A 25,213-nucleotide genomic window follows, 5' to 3' on the forward strand; every position below is an offset into this window, starting at 1 on the left:
CCGGAGCTACTTTTCTCCATGTATGTCTATGGCGAGCCACGCAGTTACTGTGATACTCTGCGGCGGGTCCTACCAGTCTGGTCTGAAATAGTCTGAATATAAACACTTATTATAAGTGTACTATAATGATTCAGGGTAAGACTTAAACACGGTTTGGAAAATGGATTCATGTTGTACATTCTCATTATATAATTTTTGTAAATTTTGAACACAAAAAAAAGTTACGGACAGCAGCTTTAACTGTAATGTAACGGTTAAGCTCTGAGGAACAAAATGTAGCCTAATCATAGCAAAAACCTTAATTAGACATATTCAAAGTAATTAGGACTTGAAAAGACTGAACTTTGTTCCTAATCAGTTTTATTTTTTCATTTTTCATCATGAATGAACCTATTGGATAGGGAGGTGAACAAGAGTAAACTTCCTTTCAAAGGCAGAAGCTATCACTTCCTCTTGAATCATTAGTTCTGTGCTGGAACATGAGTATATACTTAGATAGTTCTGTCATATCCTGAATTTCTGTGGCCTGCCAGCTGAATGTTAACACCGGTATAATGAGACTGTCAACACTCTTCAGATTCAGAAATATCAGGTCTTCTGCTTTTTTAAGTTAATAGTGAATAATTGCCCCAAAGCCAGTCAGGATAAGTGTGAAAAACTAGCTTTAGTGTCACCTGTAATGTTCAGTAGCCTTATTGTTCAATATCTTTGGTTATATCTGTTCCATCAGTTATCAACCTAAAATAAACACTTCATTATTTAAGTACTTTATTATCTAAAATCTCATTTTGAAGCTAAGTCATGTATTTATGTCTCCAAAGAGGTTTATTTTCAGTGATTTGAAATATTCGCTGCATGATAAAGTCCACCCACACATTTTCTACTTTCCTGTTAGATTCATTGCCAAATTGCAGAAAGAAATAATGAGCTTATCCATAAAACAGGTTTTACAGAGTAGCACAGAGGAATACTTGTCTTGTTTGATTTATAGATGAGACTGTTTACATAGACTTGTCATCTTAAAAAGTTTTTATGTGTAAACAACAAGCTCTTGAATATTGGAAAACCAAATATCTGATAATCATGTACTAGCAAATACTTACAGTGGGGTCCAAAGGTCCACACTGAATATAAGTATTTACTTAAATTGATATAAATGAAAAAATAAATTCAGATTTCTAAGTCACTAATCAAATAAGTAAGCGTGTGACATTTATTATGGGACTCGGATGTTCTTCTTCCATTGGAGCTCAAGATGCTCTTTTGGATCATCTCAAATCATGATCTTCTGATTTCACACAAACTTCATGCAGCTTGACTGCGGCAGTCTCTGAAGTCGGCATGAATCGGAAGTTGCGATAGCCTTTTCTTCCATATTGTGATGTATATCTGAGTAAAATGCTTCTTAAACAAGAAAAAAATCTAGGATGGGACTGGGAATTTATTGGATCGTTGGATGGTTGTGGTTTGCAATTGGTGTGATCTTACGGATAAACCATTTATAATAAACACTAGGGCTGGGTATTGATTGAATTTTATCGATTCTGATTCTGCTTAGAATCCTAGTTTTGATTCTAATAAGGTGGGGAAAAAAATCAAACATTTAGATATTAAACATTTATTCTGTATATTTTTGAAAAACATTCTGTTGCAGCTGAATAACTAATAGACTAATATAAATTTCAAACATTATATGGTTAAAGACAAGTAAAGAGTCATAATAAAATAAGAACAAACAAATAATTTATAATAAATTAATTACAAATAAATGTATTTATTTGTTAGTATTAAATAAATAAAAACAACTGAACAAATTTCAGGTACAGAAATTGAAATCAAATGTAAAATAACACTGCATAGTTTTCCTTTCATAAATAAAATGTAGATTAATCCTCATTAAAGTCATAAAAGATATTCAATCAAGATCAGTGAATGATTTTCTTTTGTTATTTGGTTAACATTAATGACAGGCAGTACATGTTTATTAGGCTGCGGTCACTTTAAGATCGAACGTACAGATCCAAAACACTGTTACACATGCATTTTCTTTCTCATCTGTTGATGTTCACTCAAGACAAATCCAACTGTGTTTATGAGGATATTTTGAAGTGATTTTGTGCAAGAAAATGCGAAAGAGAAGTCAATTCTGGCCTGGAACTACCTTTTCTGCAGTGGAAATGTGCGGAACGGTTCGAGAACGGACACAAGCCGGAAACACACACTGGAACAGTGGCTCTTAGGGGTGTGATGAGACAGTTGGCTCATGAGATTGAGTTCACGAGAATGAGACAAGGAGATTTTTTACACAATATTTTTAAGAAATCCTCAATGACGAAATACATGACTAGAAAAATAGTCATCAGGTGCATTTGAAATGGTTTAACTAATCATCTTGTAATGAATGTCATTTCATTTCTACTTTCTGAGTATGAATTATCATATGCAGTAAAAGACAACAATACTCAAGCACTGTAAAAGGTTTTGCCACAAACTCAACTGATTGGCTTCTCTTTTGTATGATTTCAGTCTCTTCAGACCTTAGAACTGTACATTATTTATGAGCTTCTACAACTTTTGACCTCATAACTGAACTCCTTCCACAAGTTGATCATAGAAATAAAAACAGTATATATATATATATATATATATATATAAAAAAAATAGTTTTCTCTTAGTCTTAAATGCAGACAGTAATCAAAGTACTCATTCAAGCGCAGAGACCAAATTTTTCTTCAAGCATGATACAGAGCTAAGACATGTTTACAACTACACAGCCCAGCCTAAGATAGCTTTCATATTGGGTGATATTTGCATGCATCAGGGAGCCGCTTTCAAAAAAAAGGGGGTATTGAAATCGCATTTGAATGCACACTCGCGTTTGTCGTGATCAAGCATAATCGGTGTATAGGGAGCAGTGTTGGGCACGTTACTTTAAAAAAGTAATTAGTTATAGTTACTAGTTACTTCTCACAAATTGTAACGGAGTTAGTAACTGAGTTACATCATTATAAAAGTAACTAATTACCAGGGAAAGTAACTATTGCGTTACTTAAAAAAATAAATAAATAAATAAAAATAAAAATATGCCAAATAAATTGAATGCCCCCAATATTACATATAAGTCTAAGAATAAATTATTCTTGATGCGACTCCTGACTCATGATCCGCTCTTGCTCACGACATGAAATTTCTCTGTACTGTGTTGGTAGCCATTAAAGGAAACATAGGCTAGTTTCATATTTATGTTTAAATAGTCTTATGTTATGTTTTAAATCCATTTATTCGATTATGAAAAGTGAACAGCATGAGTAAAATGCATCATAAGATGCGCAAATATATCGGGAGACATGGAGTGGGTCAGACATGATTTTAAACACTTCATTAAGTTTTGTTTAATAGAAAGCCTTTCTTTAAAGTGAATTTCGTTTTGTAAAAATTGTATCTTAATTTTAATCAATGTTTCATCAACCAATTGCTTGGATTTAATATATAACAAGCAAATATAGCAGACAATAAAATCATGACATGGAGGCGCGGGCGAGATCACTGGCGCGTGAACTGGAGCGCGTCTTATAGGCTAAATGAACCGAAACTCAGAGGCTGCTTGCCTCGCAGACATGAGAAATATATCTATAGAATGCTTGAAATATCTACTTTAACGAAAATGAAGTAATTAAACACGAAAAGAAAGAGGCTACTCTGATTATATGGCCTAATCTGAATGAAATGTGAGTTATCTCTCTAGGCGCGTCCATATGAGCAGATGATCAGCAATGAGAATCAGCAATGTCAACTTCATCTTTGCAGCCGACACTGATTCAGAAAACATTACTTTATTAATAAACAATTAAAATGTCTCCTTGCTGTTTTTGTCACACTCATAATCATTACTTTTGCCGGTTCTTTATGGCAATTATGCGTGCCATTGAGTGCTATATAGCCTATATTATGTAAACGCTCCTTATTATGGTTTATTCTCTCCAGTATTTAAGAAATTATATTAATATAAATGTGATTAGTCAACTAATAGCTTAAATGAACAACTACTAGTCGACTAGAAAAAAACTCTTTCACATATTTTCGATCAAGCATCAAAAAGGGTATTCTGGTTTGAGCTCGCGCTTCGCGCGCATGCTCTGACAGACACACACACAGCGCATCATACATTATTATCAGTTTAAAATTATATTTGTGTATGACTAACCGCAGCACACACCAGAGAAAAAAACTTTGCAGGTCCTATGGCTGAGAGAGAGCTTACTCGGATGAAAACCGCTTCAGTGAGCTCAATTATAGTAACGCGGCATTTTTTTTGTCAGTAACACTAACGGCGTTGTAACGGGAGAAAAAGTAATTCGTTTGATTACTCGTTACTGAAAAAAGTAACGGCGTTAGTAACGCGCGTTATTTATAACGTCGTTATTCCCATCACTGATAGGGAGCGGCGGTGCTGAGCTACTAGATCACTCATTTGTCAGAAGCTTAGGCTCTGTTGTGCAACGAATCCTCCGCCATAGTCTTGTCAGTCATCTTGTCACTTACTCTCATCATGTGATCAGTGAACTCTGATTCCTGCTGCATTACGAATGGGATGGGATTGAAGCTACCGTCAACCAACTAAATTAAATGTTTATTTCCTTTAAAGGTGCCGTAGAACGTCTTTTTAAGAGATGTAATATAAGTCTAAGGTGTCCCCTGAATGTGTCTGTGAAGTTTCAGCTCAAAATACCCCATAGTTTTTTTTTTTTTTTTTTTTTTTAATTAATTTTTTTAACTGCCTATTTTGGGGCATCATTAAATATGAGCCAATTTAGGCTGTGGCCCCTTTAAATTCTCACGCTCCCCACCCACAGAGCTCGCGCTTGCCTTTAACAGCATAAACAAAGTTCACACAGCTAATATAACCCTCAAAATTGTTCTTTACAAAGTGTTCGTCATGCAGCATGTCTAATCGCATAAGTATGGTATTTATTTGGATGTTTACATTTGATTCTGAATGAGTTTGATAGTATGCTCTGTGACTAAAGCTAACATTACACACTGTTGGAGAGATTTATAAAGAATGAAGTTGTGTTTATGAATTATACAGACTGCAAGCGTTTAAAAAATAACGACAGTCTTGTCTCCGTGAATAAAGTAATAAACGATGGTAACTTTAACCACATTTAACAGTACATTAGCAACATGCTAACAAAACATTTAGAAAGACAATTTACAAATATCACTAAAAATATCATGTAATCATGGATCATGTCAGTTATTATCGCTCCATCTGCCATTTTTCGCTGTTGTCCTTGCTTGCTTACCTAGTCTGATGATTCAGCTGTGCACAGATCCAGACGTTAATACTGGCTGCCCTTGTCTAATGCCTTGAACATGGGCTGGCATATGCAAATATTGGGGGCGTACATATTAATGATCCCGACTGTTACGTAACAGTCTGTGTTATGTTGAGATTCGCCTGTTCGTCGGAGGTCTTTTAAACAAATGAGATTTATATAAGAAGGAGGAAACAATGGAGTTTGAGACTCATTGTATGTCTTTCCATGTACTGAACTCTTGTTATTTAACTATGCCAAGGTAAATTCAATTTTTAATTCTAGGGCACCTTTAAAAGCAAAATGACAGTGGAGGTGTAATATAAACGTAGCGGTGGCATATTCTATCCTACTTTCATCCTCACACTCTGTCATTGCAATATCGCGAGACAGCTTTTCACCTCGACGAGAAATCTCATCACATTTTAATCTTGTGGCACTTCAGATGTGTGCGACTGTGTGCAGAAATCAAAATCAAATGTGAACACAGGAATCGTAAAGCTGAATCGAAATGTCTTATCGAATCCCTGGTTCTTGGAAATTTGGAACTGGTTCTCGATACCAACCCTAATAAATACTGCAATATCCCAGTCCATTTTGATTTCATGGTGACTTTAAAGCAAAAGAGAAAGGGAGAACGAAGATTAAGATGGAATTTGTGTTCAATTTTCAGTTAAACTTTTCACTGAAAATGTTATGCTGCTGATAATATTTGTAATGGGGAAATGTAAAGACATCTATCCGTTTTATTTCCAGCATTTATTTTTCTCGATTCTCAAAGCTACTTATTAAAAGCTCTTTTACCTATCAATTAAACTGATGGATATGCTAATGAGAAAATTAGCTGGGACATTCTGCAGTGTAGGAGTGAAAAAACACGCTGTTCCTTCAGCTGCCTCCCAAAGAATAATGAACTGTTGTGAGTTGAGCTGCTGCTGCTGGACTTGGCAGAGATGACTTCTGGATGCGTGGAGGAATGCTTTTTAGATGGCCAATGTGTCATGGCTCCTAAAGCAGCCAAGTGTCTGTAAAAGGAGGGGGAAAGAGAGGGAGGAAATGGACGCAAGGCCTGCTCTACCCACAGCTGCTGTTGAAAGACACACACATCCCTCTGTTCTTTCTTTCGCAAGTGCATAAATTTAGAGAGTGTGACTCAAGTGGTCCCACAATAAAACTGCCTGGCCTTCGTTGCTCCCTCGCCTCTTGTTTAGGAATAGGACGTGGGTTCTCGGCAGACACAGGAAGGGAGTGACCTCAGTTCCCTCTCTGCTCCGTTCCCAATAATCTGCCTCCTGTTTGCAGGGATGACATCATGGGAGATCCAATGGAGGATCACCCTACTATCCCTTTTTCTCCTTTTTGTGCTGGTTAATATGACAGGAGTCTGCTTGAGACTAGTTTACTCTTTCGGATGGCCCACTGACATTCACGCTTCATACAATAACTTCCATCATTAACTGCGTTTTTAAATATAGGACCCAAGCGGTGAGGAATTATAGACATGTGGCTCAGTCCACATTTGACCATTTTCTGCAAATTAGTCATGCTTTCAGTTGGACCGGATCATTCGAAATGTAATTGCCCTCCAGATTTTGCTCTAGAAAGACTTGAAAATTGATTGTGGTGTCACTGAATAATTTGAGAGGCCATTCTTATCACACCGATGCACGCAGGCAAGTCCTGACAGCGTTATACGACTCTCACAGTCGGCCTTGAGAAACGTTCAGTACAGTCAGATGACTTCAGATGTTTGGAATCACATCCTTATTATTGTGAAAGTGGTGAATACGATTCACTGTTTGCACCATGACTTGTAGGTTCTGCATAGGATCACATAACTACATAATCACTTAGAGCTTAACAGGAAGGTGTTCTGGAATGAACTGCAAAAGCAAATGGAGAAATTCTAGTATGAAAATAAGGAAGTAGTAAGCAAGCTTGCCTTATCAGCTAAGCATGTTGCCGGCAATGTCCTTTGTGATAGCGGTTCATCTGGACAAAGCTGCCGCAGATAAATGCACGATGTGATTATGTGGAAGCCGTTTCTACTGTAATGCGGTGCTTTGCTTTGCTTTATCACAACGTGTGCCATGTCATTTTCCATTGTAATCATGCCTCTGCCAAGATAAACAGATCTCTTTGGTTTTTTCGTATTAGATAACCTGTACAGATTTAACAGAGTAAGAGAATTCTGTTTCTGCAGCAAAGTAACTTCCGTCCAACTTTCATGTTTAATTTTTAAAGGCACAATATGTAAGATTTTTAGATTAAAATATCCAAAAACCACTAGAACAGTGTTATATATATATATATTTTGTTGACTTGTGTACTTACATTATCCCAAACATTTCCTACAATGTTTAAATCCAGAGAAATCAGCTATTTTAACCAGGACACGAACCGTGTCATTTCATCGCCTGTCAAATGACGTCATGATTTGACCTCATGATATGATACATGGCTCGCAATAGGGCTGGGTGATATGGCCAAAAAGTCATATCTCAGTATTTTTTGGCTAAATGGCGATGTACAGTATATATCTCGTTATTTTTCTTAATCTGTATTTACTTTTTAAAAATCTAAATTAATCGCATACAAAATAAAAGTTTGAGTTTGCATAATATATGTGTGAGTAATGTGTGTAAATAATATGTATATATAAATACACACAAATTAATGTATATATTTAAGAGAAATATGTTATTTATGTACAAAAAATTTATTTATATATATATATAATATAAATTATATAAAAATATAAATAAATACATATACTTGTAAATATTTCTCAAATATATACATGGATGTGTTTGTATTTATATATACATAATAATTACACACAGTACACCCACATATATTAGGCATACTCAAACTTTTATTTTGTATGCAATTAATCGTTTGACAGCCCTACTAAATTTAACATCCTGTCTAATGTTGTCCTACAAACAGTGTTTATATTGAAAGTTATTAATACAAATATAGTAAATGTAACCATGTAGTCTGGCGCACTAATAAGCCTACAGTATGTGCAAAAAAGAGTAAGTTACTTTATATTCTAACATTATAACATTACAATCTAAAAATAAAAATAATGCTTTTTACAGCAGAAGTTAAATTCACTAGACTAAAAATTAAAATAAAAACAAAAGCACAGACTAATTAGCTATATATTTATATATTATATATATAGTTACTGTTATCATAAAAATACACTTACTTGTACGTTTAAAAATCTACATATGGCACATTTATTGTTCAACAACACACATTTTATCGAAATGTATATTTTAGTCAGAATTATGGCGATCCCATTCTATTGAGCTCCGTCTGTTTGGCGTGAATGCGCGCGGTGGCGCTCATTCACGGAAGTCTATGAAGTTTAGAGGAGAATGAGATTCGCTAGCAGAAGGCTCGTCCACTCCTGACAACAAAATGGAAATATTTTTATGACTTTCTAACATTTACAGATTGAGAATATACTAGGGCTGTAACGATATGCGATATGAAACCGAAATCGCGATACGCAGGTCCACGAACCTGTATCGCGATGTGAGAAGGCAGAATCGCGACACACCCCTTCCAACTCCCAGAGTTATCCTTCCTGTCCAGATCCAATGCTACCACATTTTTAAATTACTATAAGTATTAGGGGTGTAACGATTTATCGTAGATGGTGTGTCTCAATCAGCTCTCTAGTTCAGTAAGTGTTTCGGGCACACATTGAATCTTGCAAGCAGGTTTAAACGTTTCTCATGTCAGTCTCTTGCATGGTCGCGTGAGAAAAGTCGTGGTTTTCTTTCACCGCAGTGCACAGCAACAGCTGTGCTCACAGAAAAGCAAAAGACGCTTGCGATGCTTTGCTTTAAGAAGTTCTGTGGGGCCGTTCACATATTGCGTCTTTTCCGCGTGCAAGTCAGTTATTATTTTCAAATGTAGCCGCGCGGCTCATAATGGGATCAACGCGGTCGCGACGCGCATGCAATTCTCAACTTATCAGAATGCCGCAAGCGCACCGCAGGTCGTGTGACAAGAATCAACCGATCAGCTATGGCCTTTCCGTAACAAAACATCAAAAGCTCAGCCGAACAGCTGATCATATCTGTACATGGTGGTTTTTATATCTTATCTCCATCAATATATCTCGTAGTAAAACTAATGCAAGGGCTAGAAATCATTTATCCTTTGCAGAAACATCCTGATCCTCTTGGAGAGCTCAGTTCATGGTTGCATAGCAACGACCGACGCCACGGGAGCGCAAGCGCTTTGGAAAGAAGAAGCGGTGCGGCCGCGCCTTCCACGCGTTTTTAGACGCGATATGTGAACGGCCCCTATTCATAATTCTAAGTTCATGTTAAATTTAACATTTTTTTTCAGTGACAGACAGCCCTATTCAACTGTTAATTTGAATACAGAAGGTTTTTATTAAAATGTTATATTTATTTATTTTATTGAAATGTGATCTTGTATGTACAACAAGGAAAATTATTGAAATTTGTTCATGTTTTTTTAATAAATCTTATTTGAATTTCAGTTTCATTTTATTCAAAATATCGTGATACGTATCGTATCGTGAACTCCGTATCGAGATACGTACCGTATCGTGACCTGAGCGTATCGTTACACCCCTAGAATATACCTGTGAAATGTAAGTAATTACGCCTCATTCCTTATCGTATATTAAAAATATATCGCACAAACTCAATATACCGCCCAGCCCTAGCTCACGATAATGCTAATATTACGATACAGCGATTTTGTATAAGTGCATCCAGACTTTGAACTTAAACATGGCTGAGGCATCTATTATTTTACTCACATTGCTGTCTGCCATCCTGTTAAAAACCTCTTTTTCTTACTCTAGTTAACTTATGTTCACATTTCCCTCATTCATGCATTGAGCGCCGCCTTGACGTAGCGACGCTAAGAGCAGGGAAATCTATTTATAGCACCTTATTTTAAAATATCAATATTTGGTGCCAGCATACCGATTCTCGTATCGCTCAGAGAAGGACGATGATATATCGCCATATTGTTATTTTGTCCCACCTCTATTATATAGCTCAACACAGTTAGTGGCTAACATAGCATAATCGGAGAGAGCTTTTATCATTGTACAATACATTATTAAATTATTTGCATGTCATTTAGCAACACGAGTCATTATTAACATGACATTCTAATATCAATCTAGATTACTGCAAAACGTTCTGCTAGACTCCAGCAGCTCTCGGCCCACCCTGCTTCATTCCACAGTGACGTTAATAAAACTTTAATACATTAACTCAACAATGAACATGATTTCGGGCCTAGTCCATCGGATTGCTTTCCATCAGCTGTGGAGGTGAAGACGAGAACACTCCCATGATTCCACACTCATTCACGGCGTCATTAAGCTACGCCTTTGTTTCGAATAAGCGACCTCTAGCGGCGAAAATTACATATTGTGCCTTTAACTACATGTTGTTGTATTGTTGTAACTACAACCAATGGTAATGATACTGAAGTACACAGTTACTTTATTTTGAAATAGAGTTGCTGGATCATGAAAACTTGCACATCAGTTAGTGATTCAAATGTTAATTCAGTATTGCCTGTTACACTGCACAATTTTAGCCCTGATTTTCACTCGCTGACAGTTTTGTGGAATTCGCCGACAAAATGCCAGAATTCGGAGGCAAATCAGTGCTTGTTCTTGTAAGTGAAAAACGTGTAGTATGTGTGATCAAAGATGCGATCTGAAAGAAGCGCTGATGTGTCGCCAATGCCCGTGAAATATTTAGCATGCTAAATATCTGGACCTGTCTGCGACTCAGAGTCATGCAGTGTGAAATGTGCTTTGACTGGAAATGACTTCAGTAACAACCTACAGCCAATGAGAGTGCAAGATACAGGGCAAGGGAAAGTTCATGGAGGGGAGTCATAGACCTGCAACAAAACATCAGCAAGCATGCCTTCTGCAAGCAACCATTCTCTCCTTCATATTCATCATTTTTTCTTTTTCTTTTTCACTGCAAATCGGCGCACAGACAACTTGGATCACAAGCTTCTTGCATGCATAATTTTAACAGGAAGAAATCCAGTCTCATGCACGATTTTTATGTTATTTCCTGTATCAATTATTGCACGTGTTTGGTTGGGAAATGTAGTTTGTACCAGCGGTTCGGTGATTCCTCCTATTGAAATGTTGTGTCGTGTGTCCCCCTGTTGCCGATTTTTCGTGTAATGTGTGCACAACAGCAACTAGTGGTTGTGTGATCCGACAACCCTAAAAAATGTGCGGCGTACCTGGCATAACCGCAGTGAGTCCATTCCATGAAGGATTCTTGGGGGTGTTTTTTTTATTTATTTTTATTTTTTATTTTTTTTATGATTCATTAAAATGAAATGTTATTTATTTTGTTGTGGTGCTGCTGAAACAGTGTAAAAGAAACACTGGTGTAATCTTACAAAGCACATCTAAAAGTAAGGTTTAGAGATGCTTTATACATAGAGTAATCCATCTCAGGATGAACATTTAGGTGGAAGATACAGTTCTGTCAGCAATTACAAATAAGCTTATAGATACATTCACTTATATCCAGTTTGAATCCATCCTCAGTTACAAGAGCCTCTCCACTGAGATCATTTAGGTCTTATATATTAAGGCCACTCAGAAGACATTATTGAATAACTATGCGTAGTTGGTAGTTACATTTCACTTTCAGGAGGTCAATCTAAATATCTAAATATGATATCAGATGATTTAGTTTCTATTCAAAACCTTTTTAGGGGTCACATTTAAAAATACAGGACACGTCTCAATATGTTTTTCAAACTCTGTTTTGTGTGATTGATTTTTATTCTTTTCTACCAATAAACATTAAAGGTGCCCTAGAATCAAAAATTGAATTTACCTCGGCATAGTTGAATAACAAGAGTTCAGTACATGGAAAAGACATACATTGAGTTTCAAACTCAATTGCTTCCACCTTCTTATGTAAATCTCATTTGTTTAAAAGACCTCCGGAAAACAGGCGAATCTCAACATAACACAGACTGTTACGTAACAGTCGGGATCATTAATATGTATGACCCCAATATTTGCATATGCCAGCTCATGTTCAAGGCATTACACAAGGGCAGCCAGTATTAACGTCTGGATCTGTGCACAACTGAATCATCAGACTAGGTAAGCAAGCAAGAACAATAGCGAAAAATGGCAGATGGAGCAATAATAACTGACATGATCCATGATATCATGATATTTTTAGTGATATTTGTGAATTGTCTATCTAAATGTTTCGTTAGCATTTTGCTAATGTACTGTTAAATGTGGTTACAGTTACCATCGTTTCTTACTGTATTCACGGAGACAAGAGCTGTCGCTATTTTCATTATTAAACACTTGCAGTCTGTATAATGTACAAACACAACTTAATTCTTTATAAATCTCTCCAACAGTGTAGCATTAGCCCGTTAGCCACGGAGCACTATCAAACTCATTCAGAATCAAATGTAAACATCCAAATAAATACTATACTCGCATGATCTGACACATGCATGCATGACGAACATCTTGTAAAGATCCATTTGAGGGTTATATTAGCTGTGTGAACTTTGTTTATGCACTGTATAACTGCACTTATAGTCGAGAGCTCGGGGGCAGGGAGCGATAGATTTAAAGGGGACGCAGCCTGAATAGTTAATGATGCCCCAAAATAGCCAGTTAAAAAAATTAATAAAAAAAAAATCTATGGGGTATTTTGAGCTGAAGCTTCACAGACACATTCAGGGGACACCTTAGACTCATATTACATCTTGTGAAAGAACGTTCTACGGCACCTTTAAATCATCAAAACTAAATAGAAATAAGTTATAGAAAAATAATAAAACTGTGCCAGAATGGGTTGCAAGCAACTTCTGTTGTTACTCATAAGGCACCAGCTAGCTAGTTGATAAATTCATATTCCATATAAAAAAAAAAAAATATATATATATATATATATATATATATATATATATATATATATATATATATATATAAAATCTCTTGATGGTTCAATGGTTTTAGTCAATGATGGTTGTAGTCAGTGATGAATGCAGTCAACACAACACAGACAAACACAATATGTATAAAAATGATAAAATGGACTGAGATTAATTACTTCCTGCCATGCTGTTAAAGGAGTCTAAATGATGTTATGTAAATGCTGTCACAATTTTAAGGAATGTAAATTTATATGTACTCATTCTTTAGCTACTTTTCATGATATATTAGATAATAGTTTATGAATCAGATCTACCCTAGTGAATAAAATATAAACTAAAATGTATATGGAATACATTTATTTTGTGCTAAGTATACATTTACATATTGAAAAATACCCTGCAATTGTACTTTTGGTAAACTAAACTGGTATACTTAAAGTCTGCTAAATTGGAACAACAAATTTTGTACTTAACACACTTTCCCCTGGTTTCACAGACATGGCTTAAGCTAGTCCTAGACTAAAATTCAGGTTTGAGCTGTTTTAACTGAAAGCAACTTGCACTGACTGATCTTAAAATATGTCAGTGTCATTGTTTTGTCTCGAGATGTACACAAGTAATGTTTTTTTCTAGGGTATGTTTATAAAAGCTACTTAAATGCCCTAATTGAAATGAGGCTTAATCCTGGTTTAGCCTAAGCCCTGTCTGTGAAACCGGCCCTTTAATTGTGCAGAAGTAGTTCTGAGGTCCAACTAAAGATATAGCCTGCTTAAGTATATTTGATTGTGCTAAAGTGGAACTATTGCAAGTATACTTTAGGTACACTTTAAATATCTTGCATTTAATAGTGATACTAAAACACTCTTTAGGCATAATATTAAGAAATGTGCATTGTGCAATAAAGAAATACTCCAAATCAAATTTAATTATAATTTTGTATCAGTAAGTCTTAAGTGGTATGTCAATAAATTTGTTAATGGATTTGAAGTATACTTGGTATGAAATGAATGTATTTTTGGTATAGGTTTTTTTTTTTACTAGGGTAAATGCTGTATTCCTTACAGCACACAAAGGAACATGCCAGATCTGAATGTGTTTGTACTGACCTTTCTTTGAACGGATCTGTACTGTTATTCATTTAATGAAATCATGCAACATTCATTAGAAAATTGTCAAAGTTTTTCATCTGTGGTTATAAATGAATACCGTCAAGTGCATGTGAGTTTTTTCCATTTACAAGTGAACTATAAGTTATCTTCACTATGCATTCAGAGCAGTGTGCTGTTCACACATTTCACATTTAACTGCCAGGATGCCTGACCTTTTGTCTTTGCTGTGAATGTATGTAGGTTGTTTTGAGTCACTTACAAACTGCAGAAATAAATCAACTCCTATCCAGTATTTAGCTGTGAAATTCACACACGCCCCTCACACTACCCCACAAAAACCAGATTATTTCTGTCTCAGTCTGAGCTTGCATCTTTTTTCACCTTAAAGCTTAAAAAAGCCATCAACAAGCCTATCATCAGGCTTTGCGTATCTGCAATCAAATGGCTTGCATTTATCACAGACAGTTAATTGTCTGTAGAAGTTAGTAGATTCTTTAGATGCTACCTTCCGTGCTCCGAATCAAAAGAGATTGACAGATCGTATCTGCACATCTGCGCGTTTTGAAACGAGAAGCGCTCGCGCAGATGTATAGCACACTGATACATTCATCTGTACACCCACAATTGTAACAAATTAAAAACCTTAAATATTTTTTGATTGCTGATAAGCTAAATGGCACCAAGAGTGCAGTAATTTTCTGCAACTTCCTGCTGGCGTCTTGCGTGAAGCTTTGGCCATTGTTGAGCAGAAGATGTACAGTTTCCTGTGCTCATAACTGTGTGTAATCAGTGACTAAGTGTGATACCACTGCTCGAAATGCTAGTCTGTAAGACCTAGGCTGTGGTACACTCATCTGTTTAAAAACTATTGATTTGTTGCAGAATGTAGTGAGCTGTTTTGCTGTCTGCTGCCTACATAGACTGCTGGCTTTAATGACAGCCTGCTAACTGAAAAGAAACGCTCTACATGGGCAGCAGCTCCGCTCAACACACAAACAGAGCTTCCCGCACAAAGCTCAGGAGAGATCAAATTACAGTTGACGTTGAATTTGGCATTAACATACTTCTAAGCAGATGAAGTGATGCACTAATTAGCACAGAAATACATAACTTTGTTTTATCAGTACATGATTAAGTTGAATTAACAATAAACATTAACACACATTTTGCATGCTTTGTCCACCATCTTGGGTTTGTTCAGAGCGTATTCACAATGCATTATGAGATTAAAGGGTTAGTTCACCCAAAAATGAAATTTCTGTCATTAATTACTCACCTTCATGTCATTCCTCACCCTTCCTTTAACAAAACAAAAATAACAACTTTATTCAACTATTTCTTCTCTACCCTGTCTGTGTTCTACATCAGAAAGTCGTTATTTTTGGTTTGTTTTTGCACACAAAAAGTATTCTCGTTGCTTCACAACACTAAGGTTGAACCGCTGTAGTCACGCTGACTATTTTAACTATGTCTTTACTGCTTCTCTGAAGTTCAGAAGTTGCAATGACGTTGCTGCCTATGTGTTGTTCAGAAACCCTCAGATTTCATCAAAAATATCTTAATTTATGTTCTGAAGATGAACGAAGGTCTTATGGGTTTGGAATGACATGATTGTAATTAATGACAGAAATTTCCTTTTTGGGTGAACTAACCCTTTAAAGCATCCTTTGCAGAGAAGATAATGTTTGTAATGTTTCAATAATTTTAACAACACATTCACATGTTCACGGTTCTCTGATGTCAGTTAATGGTCACATAACATGCAGGTTAAATAAATAAAATAATAGTTTTTATTTTAAAATAATTTATTTATAGTATAGGGATGCATGATATGGTCACAAAAAATATTTGTTTTGCCTCATATAGCGATTTGAACTATGATAGATTAACATTAATTCTCAAAAGAAAATGTCTTATATTGCTTCTGCTGAAACATCAGGCAAAAAGAATGTTATTTTTGATATTATTATCAATAACTCCAATTATAAGAAAAAAGTATTGTAACACAATTTTACTTGAAAATACAAATGAATATTGTTAATTAATATGCACGCCCCCAATATTTGCATATGCCAGCCCATGTTCCAGGCATTACACAAGCCAGTATTAACGTCTGGATCTGTGCACAGCTGAATCATCAGACTAGGTAAGCAAGCAAGAACAATAGCGAAAAATGGCAAATGGAGCGATAATAACTGACATGATCCATGATTACATGATATTTTTTGTGATATTTGTAAATTGTCTTTCTAAATGTGTCGTTAGCATGTTGCTAATGTACTGTTAAATGTGGTTAAAGTTACCATCGGTTATTACTGTATTCACGGAGACAAGAGCCGTCGTTATTTTCATTATTAAACACTTGCAGTTTGTATAATTCATAAACACAACTTCATTCTTTATAAATCTCTCCAACAGTGTGTAATGTTAGCTTTAGCCACGAAGCACAGCCTCAAACTCATTCAGAATCAAATGTAAACATCCAAATAAATACTATACTCACATGATCCGACGCATGCATGCAGTATGCATGACGAACACTTTGTAAAGATCCATTTTGAGGGTTATATTAGCTGTGTGAACTTTGTTTATGCAATGATAGAGTCGAGAGCTCGTGCGATTTAAAGGGGCCGCAGCCTGAATCGTCACATTTATAATTATGCCCCAAAATAGGCAGTTAAAAAAATGTATAAAAAAAAAATCTATGGGGTATTTTGAGCTGAAACTTCACAGACACATTCAGGGGACACCTTAGACTTATATTACATCTTGTAAAAAAAAAACGTTCGATGGCACCTTTAAACAATCCAGCTTTTATTTTAGTGGAAAACTGCAGGGAGGCCTGTGAAATCTGTTTAGTTTTCAACAGATTTATAAACACTTTTTAGTACAAATTTACTAAAATGCTGCAAACATATATCAACAAAAATGTTGGACATGCGAATGTGAAAGTAAAGCAGCATTTTCTGTGAATTGAGCTTCTCTGAGACACTGAAAACACTGGATCATGAGCTGCTAGTGAGAACTTTGCAATTTGATAATCGCACTAAGCCCTATTGCAATTTAAATTTTATTTTAATTAATTGTGCAGCCCTATTTATTTATTTTAATTTCACATTTTTATGATTTTCATCAACTTACAAACCTCAGGGTGTTCCCTTACAAAACTTAACAGGTTCAGTATGTAGTATATCAATATATAGTGATACAGCAAGTTCTCTGATTGGTGGATCTCACTTCATAATTGTGGGTAGTGTAGTACTTCATTGTTAATTTGGCATTTAAACTTTTTTAAATAAAGGTAACGTGACACTGTCTTGTGAGCTCATGGCATGTCTGTAAGGAGAAAATGAATAAGATTTTTACTTTTACCGGACCGTTGCACTGTATCTGTGTCCATGGTGACCAATGAGTGCTGTTAACTGTTGACTGTAGAGATGTTGTTTGTTTGGCATCCATGCAGGGGTTTGCAGGAGCCCAGTTGCTGTAGGCCCCAAGAATGCTTCTCCTCTCAAGTGACCTATAGATCCTGCAGCGGTCTCGTGCACATCTCGCTATGCAGGGATAACATGACAATCTGTCACTGACACTGAAAGAAGCCGTGCAAACAAAGGGAGAGATAGCGAGCAAAATGAGAGCCTGAGACGGCCTTGCCCCCTCTCGCTCTGCTTCAAATTTCCACACTTATTAATGCGCACACTCGTGCATGCACAATGTGCGTTATTGTTGTCATGACAGCTGAATTCTCCCTTTGCAATCGGCCTTTTGAATGTTGCATGGACGTTTGTGTGATTAAACGACTAAATTGGCTTGTTATTCAGCATCCTCTGGACTTTGGTGTGGTGAGGTACAGTGTTCTTGTCGTGGGCATGTGAAACCGAGTATAAAGGGGATTATAAAAGCTTCAGCACACTGTCAGGCTTTGATTTGGCTGGGGGATGGGGGAGCTTTGGGGTTAGTGGCTTCCTCTGAATCCAATTTAAAACCTGTCCAGACACCTAATAGCAGGCAGAATCACACAGCAAACGTGATTCTGATGAATTAGTCTCATTGCCGACATGTTTTGTTTCACTCATTTTCTGAAATAAGATTTTTTTTGGGATGTTATAGAGAGGGCCTGTGGGATGTTTGGGGTCGTATTTTGGAGTAGATGGAGAAGAATACATTGCTTTTGTTAGCTTGAGTTTGACTTTAAAATTAAAAATATTTTGGTAACACTTTACAATAAGGTCCTATTAGATTACTTTAGTTGCATTAACTAAAATTTAGCTAACAATGAGCACATTAGTTAATACAAATGCAACTGTTCATTCTTAGTTCAGGTCCATTAAATAATATTAACAGATACAACTTTTGATTTTAATAATGTTTTAGTAAATGTTGTAATTACCATGAACTAGGTGGGTGATATGACCAAATTCTTATTTCATAATATGAGAAATTTTATTTCACGATAAATATATATATATATATCACTATATAGTTTTGCGTTATTTCATCTAATTTCTGTTATTAAAAATAAGAAAAAAGAAGCAAATTACAAACAATAGGACAAATACAATATAACAAAAATATGAATTAAAGGTGACTTATTATGCTCCTTTCACAAGATGTAATGTAAGTCTCTGGTGTCCCCAGAATGTGTCTGTGAAGTTTCAGCTCAAAATACCCCACAGATCATTTATTATAGCTTGTCAAATTTATCCCTATTTGGGTGTGAGCAAAAACACACCATTTTTTTTTATGTGTCCCGTTAAATGCAAATGAGCTGCTGCTCCCACCCCCTTTCCAGAAGAGGGCGGAGCTTTAACAGCTCATACCAGAGTCGACACTGATGGAGATCTTACAACTTTTAGAATGAAACTGGACATTTCTGAATGGTTAGTGGATAAATTTATGTAGTTGCTGTGGGGTTGATTCAACTCATCCACTAGCATGTGCCGTCATGTTAATCTTTTGTGCAAATCCAGCGTTGAATTGACCCTCATTTGTGAAGCAGTTCAGCGTAAAATGACGGCATGACAACAACACTCTACTACAACAACTCTTCCTCTTCTCTAAAGCAGCCCAACATGGCCCCGCCCCCTTTGTTGTGTGTTCTCGGGGGCGGGGTTTATGTAAATTTTGGGGTTTGTGATGTCACCAACCCGGGAAGAAGCTTGTTGTTGACCCTACCAGCCGTTTGTTGTAGTCCTTAAAAAGTGATTCCTGTAAAGGAAAATATCTCCCTTTGCCTTGAACTTTGAGCGTCGTAACTTTGCAGATTTTGTTTATGCTCAAACAGCAACATTACACACGCAAGAATTACATACAAAAGTGAAATCATAATTAAGGACCCCTTTAAGGTTAGGAGTATGGTTTGGTTTAGGGTTTGTTGCTTGTAATTATGTACAATTTACTGTTTTTACTAAAGTAAGTATATTTTGTTAGTTTATGTTTACTAATGTAAATGGAACTTTATTGTAAAGAGTTACAGATATTTCTAAAAATAGTTCCTTGAACCTTGAGTCATTCTGTTTTGTTGAGTTTGGCAGATCATGGATCTGTGGAAAAAAAATTTGATTTGTGTTGTCTTTTTCTTCCCTCCAGCATATGTTAATGAAGCAGCAGGATCGCATTGACGATCGAGTGAAAGACATCGAGGAGCAGCTGTATAAGTTGGAGTCTGACAAAGTACTGGTGGAGGTAAAGACACATTGATACGACATGAGCACACACACCTCTGTCTTACTCTGTCTCTCCCCTCACCCTCTACTGCAGCTAATGAATATGTAAGAGGTTGGTTTTGGTATGACATGGCAGTGTCTCTGCTTAAACCGTATGTAGGCCTTTTCTTCCTGTCTGCAGTTTTATTTTTGTCTTTAAGGAAAATGTATTAGACAAGTGTTGTACTACAAAATAATAGTGTCAAGGAGAGGTCAGATCAAATTCCCCAGATTTCAGATTTGGATCCCCATTAGCTTCTACAATTCTACAACATAAAGATATGAAAATGACAATGAATATTCAAAATAAGTTAAAATTAAAGTCAAAGGAAGCTAATGCAATCAAATACATAAACACGTTTCGTTCAACATGCTTACATGAACCAGAATAAAATTTTCTGACAAAACAAGTAATTTATTTTTTATTTAAAATGCCAAAACAAAAGTGAAAGATAGATAAGTTGTGCTGATGCATGTGGAATGCTCTCACATTAAGCTAAATAAAGAAAATTATCGAGAACAAAATCAAACTTTTTGTGACTGACTCATATCGAGTGACATAATGACTTGCACATTTTCACACAAATATTGCCAGTGTTGTTACTGTTAACTGAAACTATTAAAAATGGTTTTCGTTGATTGAAATAAAGCTAAAATAAAGTACAATATAAATATTACATGAAAACCCTAAACTGAAATATTAAAAAAAAAAAAAACGTATAAAAATGACAGCACATAACAAAAATGTTTAATCTTAAACACTATAATAACACTAAAAAATATTAATAAACACTATAATACTATAATGGTATATTATTTACTATTAAAGTTGCTATATAACTATATTGTTTAGTATATAAATAATACTAAAATGATACTGAATATGAATTTAGTAATTTTATGTTCATAACGACAAATATATCAGCAAAATACAGTTTAATGGCCAGTAAAGTAAAAAAGTTAATTTTGGACCCTGTATACAAGCTTTTCTAAAATTAAAAGGTGGTGTGTGGTTACAGATGATCTTGTGAAAGTATATGAAGATTTCTGAATATCATTTAGATGGCACAGATACATTTCAATCTTTTGTGCATCTCATAGGCTATTAACCCTTCAAAGGTCTGTTTAGTAAGTTGCACTACAAGCACTTTTACACCATCAGATGTACATTGTTGTTTTCTACCTTTTTTATTTTATTGGGAAGTAGAATTTCGCTAATTTTTGCTGTTGCTCAGCGGTTGACCTTTCAAAGCTCTACTAAGATTTACTTGGAGAATTCAGGTTCATTCATTAATCAACATTGTCTCAGATATTTCTTCTAAAAGTTGTCGTGATCATTTTTACAGTACATGAATAATACAGAGCTATTAAATCAATGTGGATGGTATAGCCCAGATCATTTGCTTTTGGGAGAATATTAATGAAGTTTATATTAAAATAAATGCCATTTGATTGCAGACTTTGCCAACTTTGGTAAAATCTGAGCACAGTTTGGCACATTGTGAAATGTCCTCTTCTGAAACTCTACAGCAGATGAGAAATTAATTGGGATTTTTCTCAGGATAAACATCTGAGAAGTGGAAAAACTTAAGTGCCCCTATTATGCTATTTTAATGGTTCCTTGTTTTGTTTTTGAGGTCTCCTACATTAACTTTACATCCATCTAAGGTCAAAAAACACTAACTTTCTCATAATATACATTGCAGCATCAGCTCTTTTCTCACAGTGTCTGAAACGGTTTGATAAAGAATTCAGTCTTTCTAAACCCCACTTTTCTGAGAGCCTACTCTACACTGATTGGTCCGATTGCCCAGTCTGTTGTGATTGGTCTACCGCTTACAGCGCGTGTCTGAAAGGAAACGGCTATTACCATATCTGAATTTCGGATATTCTTAGCATTTGTAAACGCAGTGATACGAACAGTAATGATAGTGTCAGTTTAAGTTCAGCTTCCATAGAAATTAATTGAAAATGCTCCGCGGCAATAGACTATGAATGCTGCGCATTTTGCTTTCGCTTTCAAATTAGCGCCAATTTCCGGGGCGGCAGTTGCTTGAACGGTGGGTTATTATTCTTAATGAAAAACACAACAACTAGAAAAACACAACCAATCCTTTGCAGGTTCCCTATTAGCACTGGTTTTAAATCCAAAATATTGCAAAAATCCAAAAAATTTCCGCCATTGTCTTGTCAGTCAGCTCCTCACTCTCGTGATAAATGAAATCTGACTCCTGCTGCAGATCTGTACTGCAACTCTCGTTTGGCTCATGCTGCATTAAGCAGATTTGTTCAGTTTTTAATTGCAGTGTCTGTTTTTTAACTGAACTGATTTTTATTACTATTAAAAATTATAACGATGGTGTGGGTGGATGGTACAACAAGCCCGAGTCCTCATCCTTTGGAAGTGCATGCAAAGTAGATTTGCTTTTGCAGCACAGAAAGAAGTGTCTTCTCAACACAAACCAAACTCTTCCAGGCTTCAGCTGCAACTACAGTGTTTGAGAGTCATAGTAGACGCTGTTTGCGGGCAGCCAAAAAAGACCATAGGCTGGCATTATGCAATTTGTTAGATACCTACGTAGGTTTGAGCATTAAGTAAGACTGGAATTTCTGACTACTCGTTTCAGCAGTTCAGAATCTGTTCTTTCTTTTGGGAGACAGTAACACTTTGATCTTTAAAACTTTGCAGACCTTTTACATTCATAAACAGCTAAATAATACACAACATGAAAGGTAGTATCTGAAAAAGCATAAATAGGGGCAATTCATTTATTTTCCATTTAATTTCACTGCTGTCTATAAAACAAATGAGACATTAAAAAGATAAAGTCTGTGTTTTCTTTCCTACAGGGAGATATTTGTTAAGGTTTTTACATTTAGGGAAATTATAGAAATTCAATGTGCATCCTGTGTTTGTTATGCAGGATAAGGTACAGCAGCTGAAGGAGGAGGTGCGTGTGCAGTATCACAAAATGCACCAGCTCTTAGAAGATGACCTGGGGAGAACTCTGGAGGTGCTGGATAAAGCACACACCAAATACTGCCAGGAGAACTCAACCCAAACCCTCCAGCTCAATGCACGCCGTCAGGAGGCCAAGAAACTGCTCAGCTCTGTCCAAGTTGTGTTTGACAAGGCGGAGAATATTAACATCATGAAGGTGAGGTCGATTCACTTTTCCACCCTTCACAGATGCATTCATCTGGTCATCCTTAACGGCCTATGATATCCTAGTCCTGTGGGTGGGGACTTTTAATTCATAATTCTATTGTTTTCAATGTATGATTCCATGTCTAGCTAGAAAAAAATTAGTTTTTGATTATTAAACATTATGTCATGGTTTCTTGGAAGTCTTTCTGAAACCAGTTTCCTTCATATGAAGGCGCTCTCTGTCTGACTGGGCAATAAGGCAGCTGTCTTGGGTTTCGGACATAGTGAATATTTCCTTAAGCACTCACTCCTTTGACTTTTGCTAGAAATCCCCTTGCGCTCACCCACACGCTCTCATAAATACACAGTGTGAATGTGCCCATACCTGTGAGAAATGCTTCCCTGTCTGTGTGTGTGGTTGTTATCAGCATATCTGCACTTCCAGATTTTTCCATGTTTACAGACAAAGAGGCAGTCAAGCAGGAGCTTGTAGACTGCAGTAAGATTAATATTTTGCTCTGTTTTCTTTTGCTTTGTAGAACACAAAACCAGTGAAAATACTCATGGATAGGTATGTCCTTTATGAAACGAAGTATTGACATTGAATTCTTTTATTAAATATTTTTGAATATATAGTAATCTGGTGATGTCAAATGGTCTTTTTACAGATCAACATCATGTACAGGCAGTGTTCTGCCTCCTTACAAAGTGGGTCATCTTAATTCTAAAATATTCCTGTCTGAAGTCTCAAAAAAGGAAAAGAACTTGAGAAAAATACTGGAAGGTAAGTAAAAACGTACTCAGTGGCTCAGTAAATGGTGGGTCGCACAACTTTTCTAGTTGGTTCATGGGTTCTGGTATAAAAAGTTTGCCAAACTCATAAGAAACCAACATCAATAAAAAAATTCTTGGAACGTGTTTACTAGATTATAAAGATTTTTTTCATTATCTCTTATTCGTCATTGACCCTGGAATGCCTTCATCCTCAAAAATCTCAAAAACCTATAAAACATTGAAGAAATAAGGGGACGATTACACAACACTGTTTTCAACAAAAAACACAAAGCTTTTTATGCGTTTTGGCCGTTCGTTCACATAACAATGGCGTTTTGGGGGCCTGAAAATGCTAACTTTTGAAAATGAGATTCAAAGTTTTTGAAAACGATACCGTTATCGTCTTCATGTAAACAACAAAATGTGAATTTGTGAAAACGGTGACTTCATGCGCATGCATATTACGTGTTCCATCCATAGATGGTAAAAAAAGATGGACGACGCACCTTCACTCTCTTCCATTGTAGTAACTGAAGCTGCCAGTGTGCCAATACGGCACTGACATCTTGAGTCTCGAGTCTGCGCAGTAGTGAGCGTGAGCCGCGATATCAAGGTCCCACCCACACCCCTGCAGATTTGGTTAATACTGCAGTACAACTCATTATGTCGGTGTGAAATGAACAGTTCTGGAAATGTAGAAATTAAAGCTCCAATCTCCTCCCGAAGATCCAGCTGTCAATCATGACATCAAAACCCGCATTTTTATAGCATCAAATAACTAATAAAAAACAAACTTAGTTAAAGAATGAACACTTTAACATCAGTGTGATTAAAAACTGCCTAAAATGACAGAAACCATCTTTGGAAAAATAATATTTGATGTGTAATTTCACTGTTTAGTTTGTCTCACGCCCCATTACATTACATGGAAAGGGCGGGGTTTATGAGCTACTGCATCCAGCCATCTAAGGACGCTTTGGCTTCACTTTTCAGGACTCGTGTGGCACGCTTGGTTCCATCTATAGGCGCATAGTGTTTCTTTACAAAGTGACATCGCCATCTACTGGCCTGGCAGCATAACACAGGATTTTTAGTCGTTTTCGCGGATCCGTGTGATTGGGGATCGTTTTGACAACGTTGTTATCTGCACGAGAAAAACACAAAGAAAAAACATATCCATTTTTAGTATGT

At 36.1% G+C, this 25,213-nt stretch overlaps 1 protein-coding gene across 1 annotated transcript in view; it reads left to right on the forward strand.

The window, feature by feature from the left end:
* Window positions 1-25,213, forward strand: part of trim8a (tripartite motif containing 8a) — a 31,869-nt gene that overhangs the window by 4,615 nt on the left and 2,041 nt on the right. The window contains exons 2-5 of the mRNA XM_048204083.1: window positions 19,985-20,080; window positions 23,025-23,258; window positions 23,788-23,819; window positions 23,917-24,032. Coding sequence (XP_048060040.1) covers window positions 19,985-20,080; window positions 23,025-23,258; window positions 23,788-23,819; window positions 23,917-24,032 — 478 coding nt within the window. The remainder of the gene's footprint in view (window positions 1-19,984; window positions 20,081-23,024; window positions 23,259-23,787; window positions 23,820-23,916; window positions 24,033-25,213) is intronic.

Source organism: Megalobrama amblycephala, linkage group LG10 (genome assembly GCF_018812025.1).
Source record: "Megalobrama amblycephala isolate DHTTF-2021 linkage group LG10, ASM1881202v1, whole genome shotgun sequence".
NCBI lineage: Eukaryota > Metazoa > Chordata > Actinopteri > Cypriniformes > Xenocyprididae > Megalobrama > Megalobrama amblycephala.